Below are 16,084 nucleotides of genomic sequence, written 5' to 3'. Positions count from 1 at the left end.
TTTGTGACGATGTGTGATGATGGGGGGGGGGGGGGAGAAACGTGACGTCACATCAAAATGCGCAACTTTAAATAAATAGACAACACGTTCTACTTAATACTGGTAGGAACCTCTCCTGGTTCCACCAGCCCACAGGGGATTATTCTGTCCGTCCGTCCGTCGTGCAGGGAGGGGCTGGGTGGGGAGGGGAGGGTGGGGAGGGCTGGGTGGGGAGGGGAGGGTGGGGAGGGGCTGGGTGGGGAGGGTGGGGCTATACTCAACGTTTAACCTACTCACGCCGGCTTCCGCCCTCACAGTCGGGCATATTTGCGGAATACACCACGCCGCCGTTGACCCTGGCCATTGACCGAGCAACCCAACGTTCCTACCAGCTCCCTCCGCAGGAATGTGTTTAAATAGACTTTTTAATAAATGTTTTCCCCTACATCAGATTGCAGCGCCACATTAAATACGAACTACAATGACAATAGTTTAAGGCGATTTGAAGCATGTTTTATATATTTTTTGGGGGGGGGGAAGCTTTGTGACGTCATATTTGAGGGGGGGTCTGACGTTTTGTGACGCCGCGTGACGAAGGGGGGGGGGGGGGTCAAAATTCATCCAAAATCACGTGACGTCATTTATGGACGGCCCCTTAACAGACTGTTGGGACAAGTGCCGTTAGCGAGCACCTATGAAGGCCGGCACGGAACACGAGGGGGTGGGTGGCCAGCACCACGCCCGGCCGGCTTTGTCTCTCTAGTGGCCAAACGAGGGTTCTTTGTATGTGGTGGTCTGCACCAACTTGATATTCCTTTATTCTTTTAAACATTTGTGGGTTGGAGTGGTGGTGCAGTGGTTAGCGCAAAGCATGAACCTGGGTCACCCGAGTTCAATTCCCTCCCTCAGCCAACGAAGTGGCGAGGTGAGATCCCCGAAACGGTCCCTCTCCCTCCTTTACCATGGTCATACAAGCTCTAGGAACGACACGGTGAGTGGAGGCCTTAATGCAGCTGTGGACTTATAGAAAGCTTTCGATTAACCATCAATGAAACAGCAGCAGTGACATCTCCAAAGATCCCAGGTTTAATGTTCGTCAAATCACAGCACCTTCATTGTCATAACATCGGTTTTGTTTATGAACCAAGGTTTCCATTCATCCCTTCCCACCACCTGAAGACGCACGCTTTGTGTAAACACACCAACACACAATCACACTCCCACCATCTCCTTTTGCACCAATTACAATCCCCAACAGAAGTAAACTACGAATATAAACTACGAATACATTTTAAGGTAAAATAGCATGGCACAAGTCTCAAAAGCATAAGTGTAAAACCCGCACGGTGTATACCATCAAAACGTTGCCAGGTAAAACAGGTAAAGGCGCAGCACTGAAATTGCTCGCTCGCGTCACTGCTGGAGGAAGCGCCTCACCTAAGCAGTAGCTCTCTCGAGTCTAGAGTCACCTCTGAGGAGTATTTGGCCTACTCTTCCATGCTGGCCAGACATCTTGGAAGAGACGGAAGCACCCACACGTGACCCCACCACACGCGCCCTGCTGTGGTGACCCCCCCATGGATTCTGCTGCGGTGACCCCCCCATGGATTCTGCTGTGGTGACCCCATGGATTCTGATGTGGTGACCCCATGGATTCTGATGTGGTGACCCCATGGATTCTGATGTGGTGACCCCATGGATTCTGCTGTGGTGACCCCATGGATTCTGATGTGGTGACCCCCCCATGGATTCTGCTGCGGTGACCCCATGGATTCTGCTGCGGTGACCCCATGGATTCTGCTGCGGTGACCCCATGGATTCTGCTGTGGTGACCCCATGGATTCTGATGTGGTGACGCCCCCATGGATTCTGCTGCTGCGCCTGGAGGTGGAGTCGAACCGTTGGGCTGTGGATTGCGAGTCCAGTGACGCTTCTAAACGTCACACCAGCAGTGCCATAATTCTCATCAGCATAACTTACTCTAGAATATATAGTGTATAAACTTTATATTTTGAAAAGCACACTCGCACAGGATTGTCCCTCGCGAATAAAAAAAAACACCCGTGCGATCTTGTGCATGGCAGCAGTACAACACCAGCAATAGCGTGCACTGCATGAACACACACACGTGCCCTGCATGAACACACACACGTGCACTGCATGAACACACACGTGTGCACTGCATGAACACACACACGTGCCCTGCATGAACACACACGTGTGCACTGCATGAACACACACGTGTGCACTCAATGAACACACACACGTGCCCTGCATGAACACACACGTGTGCACTGCATGAACACACACACGTGCCCTGCATGAACACACACACGTGCACTGCATGAACACACACACGTGCCCTGCATGAACACACACACGTGCACTGCATGAACACACACGCGTGCACTGCATGAACACACACGCGTGCACTGCATGAACACACACGTGTGCCCTGCATGAACACACACGTGTGCACTGCATGGACACACACGCGTGCACTGCATGAACACACACGTGTGCACTGCATGAACACACACGTGTGCACTGCATGAACACACACGTGTGCACTGCATGAACACACGCGTGCCATGCATGAACACACGCGTGCCATGCATGAACACACACGCATGCACTGCATGAACACACACGCGTGCCCTGCATGAAACACACGCGTGCCCTGCATGGAAGACACGCGTGCCCTGCATGGAAGACACGCGTGCCCTGCATGGAAGACACGCGTGCCCTGCATGAAACACACGCGTGCCCTGCATGGAAGACACGCGTGCCCTGCATGGAACACACGCGTGCCCTGCATGGAAGACACGCGTGCCCTGCATGAAACACACGCGTGCCCTGCATGAAACACACGCGTGAACTGCATGAACACACACGCGTGCCCTGCATGAAACACACGCGTGCACTGCAATGAACACACGCGTGCACACGTGTTGCCAACAGGCGCGTGTGCGGGGAGCGGTAGCACAGCGGTTAGCGCACTGCGATAGGAACTCGGCGACCCGATTCCGGCTCACCACCAGCATCAGCGACGGATATCCGAGCCCGGTCCTAGGCCTCCCCTAGGTCGACTTTGTCAAATTAGTACCTGGTGCGCTGTGTAGACACCGCAACTCGGGAGGCAAAGGGGGGCCGGGCGTGGTACCGACTGCACAAGCCTCGTGTGCCGTGCCGGCCTTCATAGGTGGTCGATCACAGCACTTGCCCCAACAGTCTGTGTCTTTGGTGGTCTGCACCACTGCTCAATCTATACACCAACTTTAGATCCGCTTGTTATTTACGCTTTGTGTAAACACACCAACCACAATCACACTCCCACCATCTCCTTTTGCACCAATTACAAAGTCCCAACAGATGTAAACTACGAATATAAACTACGAATACAGTTTAAGGTAAAATAGCACGGCACAAAAGTCCCAAAAATATAAATGTAAAACCCGCACGGTGAATAACATCAAAACGTTGCTAGGTAAAACAGGCAAAGGCGCAGCCGTGCAATTGCTCGCTCGCATCACTGCTTGTGGAAGTGCCTCACCTAGTGGAAGCTCTCTCGAGTCTAGAGTCACCTCTGGGGGGGGGGGGGTATTTGGCCTACTATTCCATGCTGGCCAGGCATCTTGGAAGAGGCAGAAGCACCCACATGTGACCCCACCACACGCGCCCTGCTGTGGTGACCTCCCCATGGATTCTGCTGCTGCTGCGTGGACAGCGGAGTCTCTCAACTGCTGCGCCGGGAGGTGGAGTCGAGCCGGCGACCTGTGGATTGCGAGTCCAGTGACGCTGCTCAGCGTTACACCACCACAGTGGCAGCATCCTCATCAGCATAACTCACTTTAGCATAGTGTATAAACTTTATATATATATTTTTTAAAAGCACACACCCACAGCATTGTCACTCACGAGTAAAAATATTGTGCAATCTTGCGGATGGCAGCAGTAAAAACATACAGCGGCAGCAAGAGCTTGCATGAACTTTGCATAAAACACGCGCGTGTGTGGGGATCTGGTGGCGCAGTGGTTAGCGCGCTGCAACATGAACACGCGTGTGTGTGGGGAGCTGGTGGCACAGTGGTTAGCACGCTGCAATACGAACACGGAGACCCTTGAATTAGATCTGGTGCCGTGTGCATTAAACATCAGCACTGTGCCGTGCCAGCTTTCATAGGCGCTACTCGCTAACAGCACCTGCCCCAATAGTATGTCCAGGCTACATGGGGGGCCTTTGCCTTTTGTGTCACAAACACGGTCATCAAACACTGGACAGGGCGGAAGCTGTCAGATGAGAAACGCGATGATGGACAGAGCGAGGAGCGGACAGAGCGAGTGGGGCGGAGAGAGAGGCGGAGAGAGGGCACTGCACGGAGAGCATGCCCCAGTAGCACAGCAGGCCCAGCGAAGCCTACGGAGTGAAGTACGGCCACACCTCCACCACGGGCGACGCGGCGTGGGCAGTCGTCCATCCAGCAGTGGATGGACAAGGGGCTGCACGCAGATTACTATGGACCAAGGGTCGGCAAGCTGCGGCTCCGGAGCCACGTGCGGCTCTTGAAGGAACTGCCTCGTGACAGTTATCGATTAAGGACCTCCGTGTCATATACACCACGTGGATTGCGCCTCTCGAAATAAGAGTTTTTGACCAAATTCGGAGAAAAAAAATGGCCATTCTTGTTATAGTGGTTGCCGACCCCCTGATATGGACCAAGTAAAAGCCGCCTTTTGTCAGTGGCCGCTCAAAGAAAGGGGTCACGGCCTCAATACGCCCGGCTGTGGTTGAAAGGCGATGTAGTGCGTTGAACCGGTCCGATGGCCACCGCTGTGCCAACGATGACAAACCGCATCGGACAGGAGGGAAGCGTGTACAGTCCACGTCCGCCGTGTGACACAACAGGTTCTGCTGTAACGCGTGCAGTTTTCATGATGCTGATTGTATATAACGCGATGAATGTATTAGGGAACACTTTTATAATGCCGATGCGAAATGGATATAACGCGACTGAGTTAACAGATCTACGTCGCGTGAGTAGGAATAAGCCGTTGTGACAGATGCCTCGGCGTAGCGTCACACACGCATATCACGTGTTATTGCGGACTGTGCTTCACCTTGTTTTATACATTATTCATTATAACGTGATTTTTCCACAACGCGATGTTCTTCAAGAACGCAACTACCACGTCATAGAACAAACTGTGTGGCCACAAATGACCAGTTTGGTGGTCTAAGACGATGCGTGTGTGTATTACACACGCGCAGTACGGGGACACATCGTGTTAATCGTGATCACGTCAACTTGTAAGGTGGCAGCGCCCCACAGCAATCGCTCGCTCTCGGAAAGAGAGAGGACGACTCGGAGGCGCGAGTAGGAACCGCGGACAAGCGGGGAAAGTAGTGGCCAGATGTTGAGCCGGCACTGCCAATGATTTTGCAAGCTCTGTGGTCCTCTATATATTTAGCGTTTATACGTGGGAGCACCCAGAGCAAAACCGATGTGGGCGAGGGGGGGGCAACACTGATTGCGTGCAGGTGGCAGATGGGAGTCCGCAGTTTTGCTGTACCGCCTTCTCCTTGGCGAGCCCACGGGAAGCGGATGTCACACAGCATCTGCGTGGTGATCCACCAACCCTCGCGCGGCCACCTCCAGTGCCGGATCACAGGCAGCCACGTGAGTGGCCACCACCGCTCGTCATGCAAAGCATGATGGGAGGATTAATCCTATGGACTTAACCGCAATAATTGCTGTCTATAAATCACATTGTGCATGTACTGGCACTCTGCAGTACAACATGCACAACATCGCCAATTGGGATCTGAATTTGCCCCGGGACCTAGAATCCTTGCATATGCGTGGTTTTTTATTCCATATTTGTTCCATAATGCAATGTTGCACGGCAAAAGAGTGCTGGATTTTCTGACTATGTGGCTCGCAGCAATCAGCATGTTGGGAGTTCAAATCGTAATTAGCGAGCTGACTCAGCCCATCATTCTTCGTGGGTCGATAAAATAGATACAGGGTTATGGAGGAGTTACTATTGCTATTCCTATGGATAGACTTTCCCCCAGCCATAGTAATGTGGAATTGCCACCACTGGCTCAGGGTCGCCCTCGAAAAAAGAGCTCCTCAGCTCAATGGGCTTACTCAGGAAATAAAACTTCCAATTCTTATTGTCAGCTGGAATGGAAAAACCTTGACCGGTGTTGATATCCCAACACATTATTAGGACTGTGAAAAGAGCTCCCCACTTCGACCATCGAGGTTCCACCTGCGGACGTTTTGACAGCCGATCACAAAAGCTGGCAAACCCTGAACTATTTTATTGACATTCAGCAGGTAAAGCCCACCGAGCCATGGGGCTCTTATTCCTGGTTCTTTCGGTAAAGTCACGTAGAAGGGAAAAACAATTAAATAATAAAAATAAAACAATAAAATTCTCGCCACTTTTTTCAAATTTTCTTGCCGTAGTTTTCACACCTGATGATGATTGCTTGTGTTGCAATCGAAACGTCGTGAGAATTTTATTGTTTTATTTTTATTATTGTATTGTTTTTCCCTTCTACGTGACTTTACCGAAAGAACCAAGAATATGAATCCCTGCAGTCACGAAAGCTTTAAATCGACATTTAAGTAGCTCTTGTTGAGGCGACCTGGCCACAACGCGAGGATATCTTTCATCGTCGCAGTGGATGATATCATCATCGCACGCGGGAATTTATAGTTGCAGCCAAATAATCTAGACACACGATGATTCTGAATGTGGAGGGCAAAACCAGAGGAAACTGGAGAACGATCCACACTACGACCACCACGGGGAAAGAGAGAAAACACGCAGACTCCCAATAATACAACAGCAGGCATCGCCAGAGTCCGGGATTGAATCCACGACCTCATGCTCGCCAGGCGAGGGAGAAAACATCTCCTCGCCACCGTGGCAAGGACTGACGCGTAAATGTGGATTGTGCCTTTAGTTGCTGCTCATCTCGCAGTGCAGTTGTAGTCGTGCATCAGTTGTCAACGTTCACTATTGCTGTCAGTTTGGAGAGATTTCCAACCCTGCGATGTGCAGTAACTGCAGCCACTGCTGGTCCTGGTATCAGAGCCGCTCGATCGTAGCTGTGCTCACACGACGCGGTGCAAGTCACGTGGCTACTCCGAGCACCCCGTGTAAACCCACAAGTCTAACCAGCTGTCGTCTTCACAAAAAAAGCTCCACGAATTTATACAAAAAATTGCCTTCTTGCGAATATTTAGTGTTTAAATTGCTTAGAGTTACGTCTTAAGTGCTTGTAACATTATTTGCCATCGTAAGTAACAAAAGGCAACTCTTGATATGCGAACCCGTGTCCTTAGTCACCACCCTGGCTCAAAGCTGCCGCCGCACTCGACTTGAGCCACCTTTGAGCCATGGTCTCAACCACGCTCAGGATTTTCCATGAGCTGAGCCGTAGCCCCGAGCTACGGCTGAGCCGGAGCCCCGAGTCCTGAGCCACGGCTGAGCCGCTTCCTCGTGCGACATTGGATGCACGGCCGAGCGGCTGGAGCCCGAGCTGGGTGGCGTTGAGAGGCTGAGCCAAGCCGTGACTGAGAACACGGCCATGCATCTGGCATTCACAAACGAAGGCTTTGGCGCCAATGAGGAGGCTTTGTCCCCAGTGTAACGCGACATAAACCACGCACTGGCAGAAAGGCGACCTTCACCACATTTCTGCAATCACTGCCAATTTTCACTTTTGGGAGGAATATTTTTTTCTTAAAGGGAAATTAGCAGTTTCCACCTCGGTACAAATCGTGAACTGCTCGAGAATTTCTGTCCTCCTGCGATCACAAGCCCCGCCCCCACCCCCGCCCCTCACCCCCACCCCCGCACCCCACCCCCGCACCGCACACCAGGCTGTCCCTTAGTCGTCCTTGTGCTGCGACTTCTCCTCTCCCCCGTGCTCCCCTCCGCCGTACAGCTTCCGGACGGTAGAGTCCAGAACGTAGTCCACGGACCTGCAACGGAACAAACACGTCCGGCGCCTTAGAGAGTGGCAGCCGTGTTTCACGCGCTGCTGGATAATGACCTCCCCGTCGATTCGACAGTCCGCTACCCCCGCGCGTGTCGCAAGGGACAAAGCGTCCGATTTTTGGAAGAGCAGCAAATTTTTATTTATTTATTTAATCGGCGTTCGGGTTCTTGAGCCGTCCGACGGCGCTGGCTGAGAAGCCGGCGGATCGCTCAGGTGACCCCGTTCAGTCGTCGCGATGGGCGGGTGACCGCGCGCTCCACCGTTTGTTCCGCTCTGCATCGCGCGTGGAACCCTCTCGCGCTCTCTCTCTCTCAGCAAGATCTGCGCCGTTCCGAACGGTGTACGGCCGATTTGAAACGACCGCCGCTCCGTTGGAAAGAGGCTGTCGATAATTATTAATAAAGCACACGCGATGTTTCGGGTTATTTTGTCATTTTACCGCCAAATATAATTGCAATCGTGCCCGTGGCAGATTAAGTTGGGTTAAGGGGCTCCCCCCTATGCACCATGTCTCTCGCTCGGTCACGGCATTTACTGAGCAATCGTCATTAAACCGAACACGTTTAAATCTAAATAGAAAACTCATTTCTTTCTAACGGCTTTTTGTGTTAAGTTTGCTGTCCTTCCCCCGCACCACCGATTAGCACGGTTGGCTATGTACAGTGCATGAGAAGTATATACTTACTTGTGTTTCAATCATGGGCACTTGCCCAGTTGTAAATAAAGTTGATAGAGATGGACCGACCGATGGACCAAGAGCTCGGCCAACTCACCAAGTGACTGACTCTCACTGACCAAACAACCGGACTATCATCCTGCCCACCGAACAACCGACTGATTAACCAACCCACTGACCAAACAACTCTCTGACCGACCGACCGATCAATTGACCGACTACCCAACCAACAAACCCACCCACTAACCGGACAAATGACCAACCCACCGACCGACCACTCAACTAACCGATCAACCAACCCAGTTATTCGTTACTGACCGACCCACCAACCTGTCGATGGGCGTGATGATGAAGGGGATGGCGGAGAGGCCGATGGCCGTGGTGACCCACTTGCGTGTGGGCGCGGGCCAGCGCGTGGTGCGGCTGAGCACCGCGAGCGACGCCGCGCACAGCCGGTTGATGGTGAAGCCGGGGACGGCCACCGAGGCGAGGGCCTGCCACACAAAGGTGTCCACCACGGCCACCGTCACTGGGCCCTTCCTGCCGCCCTCCGGGTGCCTCTGCAACACAGCGCGGCAACGCTTTGCAGCGGCGGATGCGACGCGGCGATCGACACGGTGATCGGCGCGGGTGCTGGGTGACCATGGTGGCCACGGTGCGAGATGTTAGCTACCTTTCCTTGTACACAGGAGGTCGTGGGTATGATCCCGACCCTGACGCCTGCTGTATATTTGGAGTTTGCATGTTCTCTCCCCGTCGTCACGTGGATTTTTCTCTGGGTCCTCTGGTTTTTCCCTCCACATTTAGAATCTACATCACGAGTTTAGAGTATTTGGCTGCTATAAATGTCTGCGTGATAAACCACTTAATTGAGCTGTCATTTGTGGCCAGGTCACTTCTGAGAAAAAACTATGTAGCTCAGTGGGCCTCATCTGGTAAAATAGTTTAGCTTAGTTTTAGTTTACATGTGCGACTGCAGGTGGTGGTGAGCGGCGGGCAAACACTCCACCCGAGTCACAGAACCAAACCCATTGCGTCGCCGCCACCACCGCCAACACCACCGTCCTCACCCACCTGGGCCGCCTTCTTCCCCTTGTCGATGGCGTCGGCCGTCACGTAGGCCATGGAGACGCCGTACGTGGCCCACACCAGGGACACGGGCACCAGCGCGCGGAACGACTCGCCCACCTCATTGGCGTACCCTGCGCACGAGGGAACGGGAGGAGAGAGAGCAGAGCGCCAGTGGCGTAGCCGGCGAGGAGCGCGCAGGTGGTGCAACCAACCGCACACGGAGCCCGCGGGTCTGTGGGGCCCCCCCCCCATTGCACCAGGTCCCGTGCCAACTGCAAGCGACCCTCGACGTTAACCCATGATCGCACCAGGACGACTCTGGCCGAATCGTCCGGACAATAAACTAAACTTTTTATTTTTACCAGGTAAGACCCACTGAGCTATGTAGCTCTGTTTCAGAAGCGGCCTGGTAGCTCAACCAAGTGGCCTATCATCGTGTGGAAATTTACAGCACCAAATTCTTCTAAACGTGGGATGTTGATTCTAAATGTGGGGTGGAAGAACCGGAGGACTCGCAGAAAAATCCACGTGACCACAGGAAGAGAGAGACACACACACTCCAAATATACAACAGGCGTCAGGGTCGAGATCGAACCCACGATATTCTACATACCAGGCGAGGTAGTTAACATCTCGGCACCGCTTAGATTGCGAGGCCTGGCGAACTCTGGTGCATTCTGGGTAATTCCAAGTGTGAGTCTCCATGGGTAAATGACGGGAAACCCCATCTCATTCAGAAACGAACACAGGTGTCCAGCATTGCACACAAACACAAGCCTTGTCCAGACCACCAGTTCCAGAGAACTGAGCGTGTGTGTCAATGCTGTCGTTTGGGCCACCAGCTCTAAGAGACGAGATAAGTGTGGCCGTCCCAACAGTCAGCAGCGATACAAAGACGTAACTCTAGACCGGCTTCATCCTCTTTAGGACTCATCAGCATAGTCCCCTATCAGTACAGATTACTCCTAATGAGAACAAAACCAGTCTACAGTTGTGTCTTTGTTTCACGACTGCCCATTCGGGATGGTCACATTATCTCATCTCGTTGAGCTGGTGGTCGAGACGAGGCCGAGAGCTCTTGCACTGCAGTGCACGTTGCATGTGAAGCCGGCCCCAGGTTGCCCATAACCAGCTGGACTCTTGCGCAATCCAGCTGGTCTCTTGCGCAATCCACAACAGGCACCGTGCAACGCGAGCAATCCGAGCCTTGCCCTTTCACAATGTCACGGGCGCGAGGGCGAGACCACGTGTGGGGAGAGCGGTGGCACAGTGGTTAGCACCACATTGAACTACGAACCCAGCGACACGAGTTAAGATTCCCGCCCGCAGCCAACCTCAGTGGCAAACATCTGGACCGGTCCCAGACTTCTCCGTCGGTCGACTCAGCCTTAAATGAGCACATGGTGCGGCGTGTGCACTGGAGAGACAAAGGTGGCCGGGAGCGGTGCTAGTCACAACCACCCGCTTTGTGCGCCATTTTCCGGCCTTCATTGGTGCTCGATAGCAGCACTTGCCCCAACAGCCTTTGTAGGCTTGCCTTGTGTGACTATCCCAACAGCTGGACAGTGCCCTTCATATGTTCATATACCTTCGGCTGTGTGGGTATCGTCTTGACACCGGTGCTGTGTTCATCTGTCACCCAGGGGGGTCGTCATGCCAGACGTGTGTGTTCCTAAGAGGCTTCAGATTGTAAGCGTTGATAGTCTACACTGGATAACTGAAGGCACGCATCGCCACCGCAGCTTCCACTGCAGTTTACAATCCGGTCATCGGCGTCAGTCACCGACACAGCCTTGGGTCAATCCACTGATGGGTCGAACCACGTGACCCACTGGGGAGGGGGGGGGTGACTGAAACCATTTGTCCACCCCGTGTGGCAGAACCACACTTCGGACATCACTCGCCACCGACATTATCCGCGTTCAGGAATCGAACTTAGGCGGCCGGGTTGGCGCCGCTGCACGTTGGACGGCCGCGGCAGCGCTCCGCCACGCCAGGCTGTGTTAGAGAATCGAGGCGAAAGGAAGCGCGTAGCACCCGGGTGCGCAGCATCGGTGGCATCCGTACCACAGGCAAATCACGCGCAACGGACCCCCCAGTTAGCCAGGTCACGAAAGGTAAGCGGGGTTGATCCTGGATAGTGCCTGTGGAGTGAGTTCAGCTGAGTCACAGACGTACTCTTTGGAGGCAACACATTTAGTAACACCAACACACGGGGTAACTGCCCCTTAACAGAATAACAACCTATGGTGGTGACCACCAGGCTAACTGCACTAATTACAACATAACTAGCTACTACGAACCGGACCACAGCTTGGGTCCAGGTCCACGTGTTGGAGACTCTGTAGAACGTAGACGGAGATTGTTTAAGGATGAACAGCAGCGCCGGTCCCTCTGGGGGACCCGGCTTATATCCTCTGTGGCGTGGCTGGCCCCGCCGTTGGCCACGCCCACCTTCCAGAATCCTCGAGCAGGATCTCGACCCTGACACGTGACCACCCCTAGCCCCCACCTGGGGGCCCTGTGGGGTCAACCAGAGTGCCACGGCCTCGAGTAACCCCATTCCCATGGCCGGCACTCCCACACCCCATCCTGTAGGGGCCGGCACTGCACGCCGAGCGTGGTGCCATCCAGCGCTGTCGATCAGCGCTCACCGAGCCCCTCGAGGACCGGCATCCAAACTAGCTAAGTAGCTAAGTAGCCGCAAGCGAATAAAAACTAAAAATCAACGGACGCTCTGCACACGTGACGGAATTTGTTGGCGCTCGCTGGTTACTCTTGAAAACCAGATTGTTTACGATCAGTGAGTTTAGAAAGGACTTTTATATCGTTGTAAGTTACCATAGGGATTTAAATGTTATGGTAGTTATTTAATATTGGCAGCTTCATACTGATTATTCACCGATGACTCACACGTATGGCACAATTTAACACGTTTAAAAATGAGCTCACGTTGTTACCACCTGGGACATTCCCACGGTACCCGTCACCTCCCCGGTTGAGAATCACTGCTCTAAGCAACTCTGTACATTGTTCATTACAGTATGTTCATTATCCTCAAGCACTGTGAGGCATATCCTAACTAGCTAGTAGCTGCAAGCGAATAAAACGAACATTCAATGGACGTTCTGCACGCGTGACGGAATTTGTTGGTGCTCCCTGCTTAGTTTTGGAAACTACATTGTTCACGATCAGTGAGTTTATAAATGGATGTTATATAAAAATAGGATTTTCCCCTTTTTTCTGGCAACAAAACTGAAACATTTTTTTTTATTGCCAGAAAAAATGGGAAAAACCCTATTATTATATTTTGGTACTGGCAAAGGAGGTTTAATGATGAGATGGATGTTATATCATTCTAGGCTACCATGTAGATTAAAACGTCACTGCAGTTCTTGATTTGAAGCTTTCGTGACTGCAGGAATACATATACTCTCTGGTTCTTTCGGTAAAGTCACGTGGGTAGAAAAAAATCATAAAAGAACACGACGTTTCGGTCGCAACACAAGCGTCCGTCATCAGGTGAGAAATAATGATTTGCTGTTGTGGCTTTATACAGGCACGGGGGGGGGGGTTTGTAGAGTCCGTGGCTGTAAGAATTCACGACGTGTTCTTTTATAAATGTTTCTATCTACGTGACTTTACTGAAAGAACCAGAGAGTATAGTCGCGGTAGTTATTTCATATTGGCAGCTTCATACGTGACATAACTTCACACATTTATAAAGCACCTCACGTTGTTACCACCTGGGACATTGCCACGGTGCCCCCCACGGCTCGAGAACCACGTGCTCGCACCAACTCCGCACATTGTCACAAGTAGACCCATTATCATCAAGCGACAGTCAAAAGGCAGACGTGAAGACGGTAACTTCTATGATGCCCCCCCCGACCCCCAGCGCAGCCTTCTTCGTGGCGCAGTGACGAGCGCGGTGAAGTATGGCGAGGGGAGCGCAGTGGCTGGGCGTGGGGCAAGGTCGCCATCCAGCAGCGGACGATACTAGGGTGGTCCTGATGTCTTGTGACCCCCCCCACCCTCCAAAATAAATGCTCTAAAACTTAAAATTGTTTTAAAGTTAAGGTTTATTTGTTGGGCATCCGTGAAAAAGAGCTTTACAGCTCATCGGGTTCTTCCAGTACAGTATGGTCTGATTTAAAAGCAGAAATGAATATGGAAGCATATTCACCAAATGGGGGGGGGGGGGGTCACAAGACATCTGGACCACCCTGTACAGTACAACCCTAACTCGTTGTGTACCACGCGCGCCTTTGTCTTTCTCTGTCCAGCACTGTAAGGCACAGACTCGGCGAACACTCGGCCCTCAAACAGTTGAAGTAGAACAACAGGGCGGCGTTTCTCGCCCGGCACAGCACACGGACGCGCTCCGGAGTCGAGGGTGTGCTCGATGGATATCCTGCACAATGAAGAAGGCCCATTGCCAGAAACGTCACCTATTATTTACATATATATCTTGAGAGTGTCAAGGCTTTACACACTTTTGACGAAGAGTGCGTTGAAGTTGCCCTCCTGCACAAGGCCAGTGCGCACCGAGTTGGCCGCACAGCGTTGGCAGCGGCGCCAAGGGCACAACGGAACACACACGAACTCAACACACTCGGCAACGAGCCTGCCGCGCCTGACACGGCTAAAGCCCATACACAGGCGACGACGTTTCGGGCCGTCGGCCCTTTGCATTCCGAGCACATGAAGGTCACAGTGGAGGCGCGGTGTTGGGAGCCACTGTGTGTGTGGAGAAGCCGCTCCACCTACCCAGGAAGCGCACCCACGTGTCTCGGTAGAGGTCCTTGGGCTTGAGAGCCGCGTCTCCCGGTTGGCCTCCCGGCCCCGTCTGCTCCTGCCGGCCGCCTGTCGCCCCGACCGCCCCTACCGCTCCTCCTGCATCGGCCGCCATCCCCTCCACCGCCGCCGCTTCCAACAACAACCACGTGGAGTGGCGGCGCGCACCCGGAAAGGAATTCCCACCGACCCCCCTCGGGCTCCCCCATTGGCTGAGCCCGCGCGTCTGACGTCATCACGCTTCAATGCACCCCGCCCGCGACCTCCCGCCCGAGGGGGCTTCCCCTAGCTGGGCCACTTTGTGAGATGATTTACAGGATAAAGTTAGTTAAGAACTACGGTTATTGTACTCGACGAAGAGTGACATTGGAATTATTTCCGTGAGGACTGCTGTAAATTTAGACTTTTGTTTTTAAATGTGAAGTGAGCACGGTTATCACATTTTAGTGGAAATATAAAAAAAATATTAAAAGTACTGTCAGAAGTGGGATTCGAACCCACGCCTCCAGGGGAGACTGCGACCTGAACGCAGCGCCTTAGACCGCTCGGCCATCCTGACTCACGGCAGCCACAGCGTTCCAGACCCACTCATCGGTGGTGACTACACGCACGTGGCCCCTGGAAGCCAGCAGTGTGGAGGTCAATGGCAGGAGGCCGCGGGCAGTACAACACAATTCATCGTTGTACTCTACTCCGACGCTCCCTGCCTTCACCAACCCGCACTGACCAGCGCGGTGAAGTATGGCCAAGTGAAATCCCACGTGGCGTGGCGAGGCTCTCATCCAGCAGTGGATTGACAACAAAGGATTAGCTGCCCGTGAGACAGCGCCTGTGGAGGCAGCAGCGTGGGTTGGTGGGTCACGCACAGATGGGTTGTGAAACTCCCTTCAACGTAGACGTTGAGGAAGAGCGCCATGCCCCGGCTCGCCAGGAGATGGCAGTACAGCAAGCTAATATCCATCTGTTTCCGTCTGTACGGGGGGGGGGCCAGAACGTTACGTGTGGGTTTTCTCCGGGCGCTCCGCATTACAAAGACACTCATCATTGATTGCCTATCCGTATCTCTGTGGGTTTACAATGTGACCCATTGTGTTGGGTTGCATGGCCACATTCGCACTGCTATCCGTGGCTTGTGTCTTTCATTTTTCATTCACGAAGGCGATGCGGTGGACACTGCTGTGCCTTCCAGGAGGAGGAGGAGCACGATCGTGAAAGCCAACGAAGGCCTGGTAAATTCTCTACGTTCGCTGTAACCCACCACAACCGTTTCGAGCGTTAAAGCAATGCGGCACGTTGGGTAGCCGTCCCCTGCTGATGACCAGGGGAGGTTTCTTCATTAGGGCGATTGGGCGACGCACCACCAATGTCATTCAACCACAGAGTCACGCTAGCCGTCACTGTGCCTCTGGATATAGTCCAATCAGCGTCATGCTACGTTCTGTGGAGTACCGCCTCTTTTTGGGCGATTTCCCTCCGGCTGAGAATCGCCCCATGTGGTCCCATAGACTCACATTCAAAGATGTTTTTTTTCGAACGGGGGG

At 53.1% G+C, this 16,084-nt stretch overlaps 1 protein-coding gene and 1 non-coding gene across 2 annotated transcripts; both read right to left on the bottom strand.

Annotated features, from left to right (window-relative positions):
- Nucleotides 1–7,863: 7,863 nt before the first annotated feature.
- Nucleotides 7,864–14,705, bottom strand: MTFP1 (mitochondrial fission process 1). The gene is made up of 4 exons (XM_078611670.1): nucleotides 14,517–14,705; nucleotides 9,750–9,877; nucleotides 9,006–9,235; nucleotides 7,864–7,982 (listed from the first exon to the last, which is right to left on the bottom strand). The coding sequence occupies exons 1-4, from the start codon at nucleotides 14,656–14,658 to the stop codon at nucleotides 7,889–7,891; spliced, it is 594 nt and encodes a 197-aa protein (XP_078467796.1). The 5' UTR covers nucleotides 14,659–14,705; the 3' UTR covers nucleotides 7,864–7,888.
- A 314-nt stretch (nucleotides 14,706–15,019) lies between these two features.
- Nucleotides 15,020–15,102, bottom strand: TRNAL-CAG (transfer RNA leucine (anticodon CAG)). The gene has a single exon. It is a non-coding gene; the product is annotated as a tRNA-Leu (tRNA).
- Between the last annotated feature and the right edge of the window lie 982 nt (nucleotides 15,103–16,084).

This window comes from Lampetra planeri, chromosome 37 (assembly GCF_965212315.1).
Source record: "Lampetra planeri chromosome 37, kcLamPlan1.2.h2, whole genome shotgun sequence".
In the NCBI taxonomy this organism is placed as follows: domain Eukaryota; kingdom Metazoa; phylum Chordata; class Hyperoartia; order Petromyzontiformes; family Petromyzontidae; genus Lampetra; species Lampetra planeri.
Note: the sequence above shows the minus strand (reverse complement) of the source record. Positions and strands in the feature narration are given on the sequence as shown.

Coding starts and splice junctions, on each gene's coding strand:
- MTFP1 (XM_078611670.1), bottom strand. CDS start 14,658: ATGGCGGCCGATGCAGGAGGAGCGGTAGGGGCGGTCGGGGCGACAGGC. Junction 9,878..14,516: donor CACGTGGGTGCGCTTCCTGG/GTAGGTGGAGCG, acceptor CCTCGTGCGCAG/GGTACGCCAATGAGGTGGGC. Junction 7,983..9,005: donor ATCATCACGCCCATCGACAG/GTTGGTGGGTCG, acceptor GTTCCGTTGCAG/GTCCGTGGACTACGTTCTGG.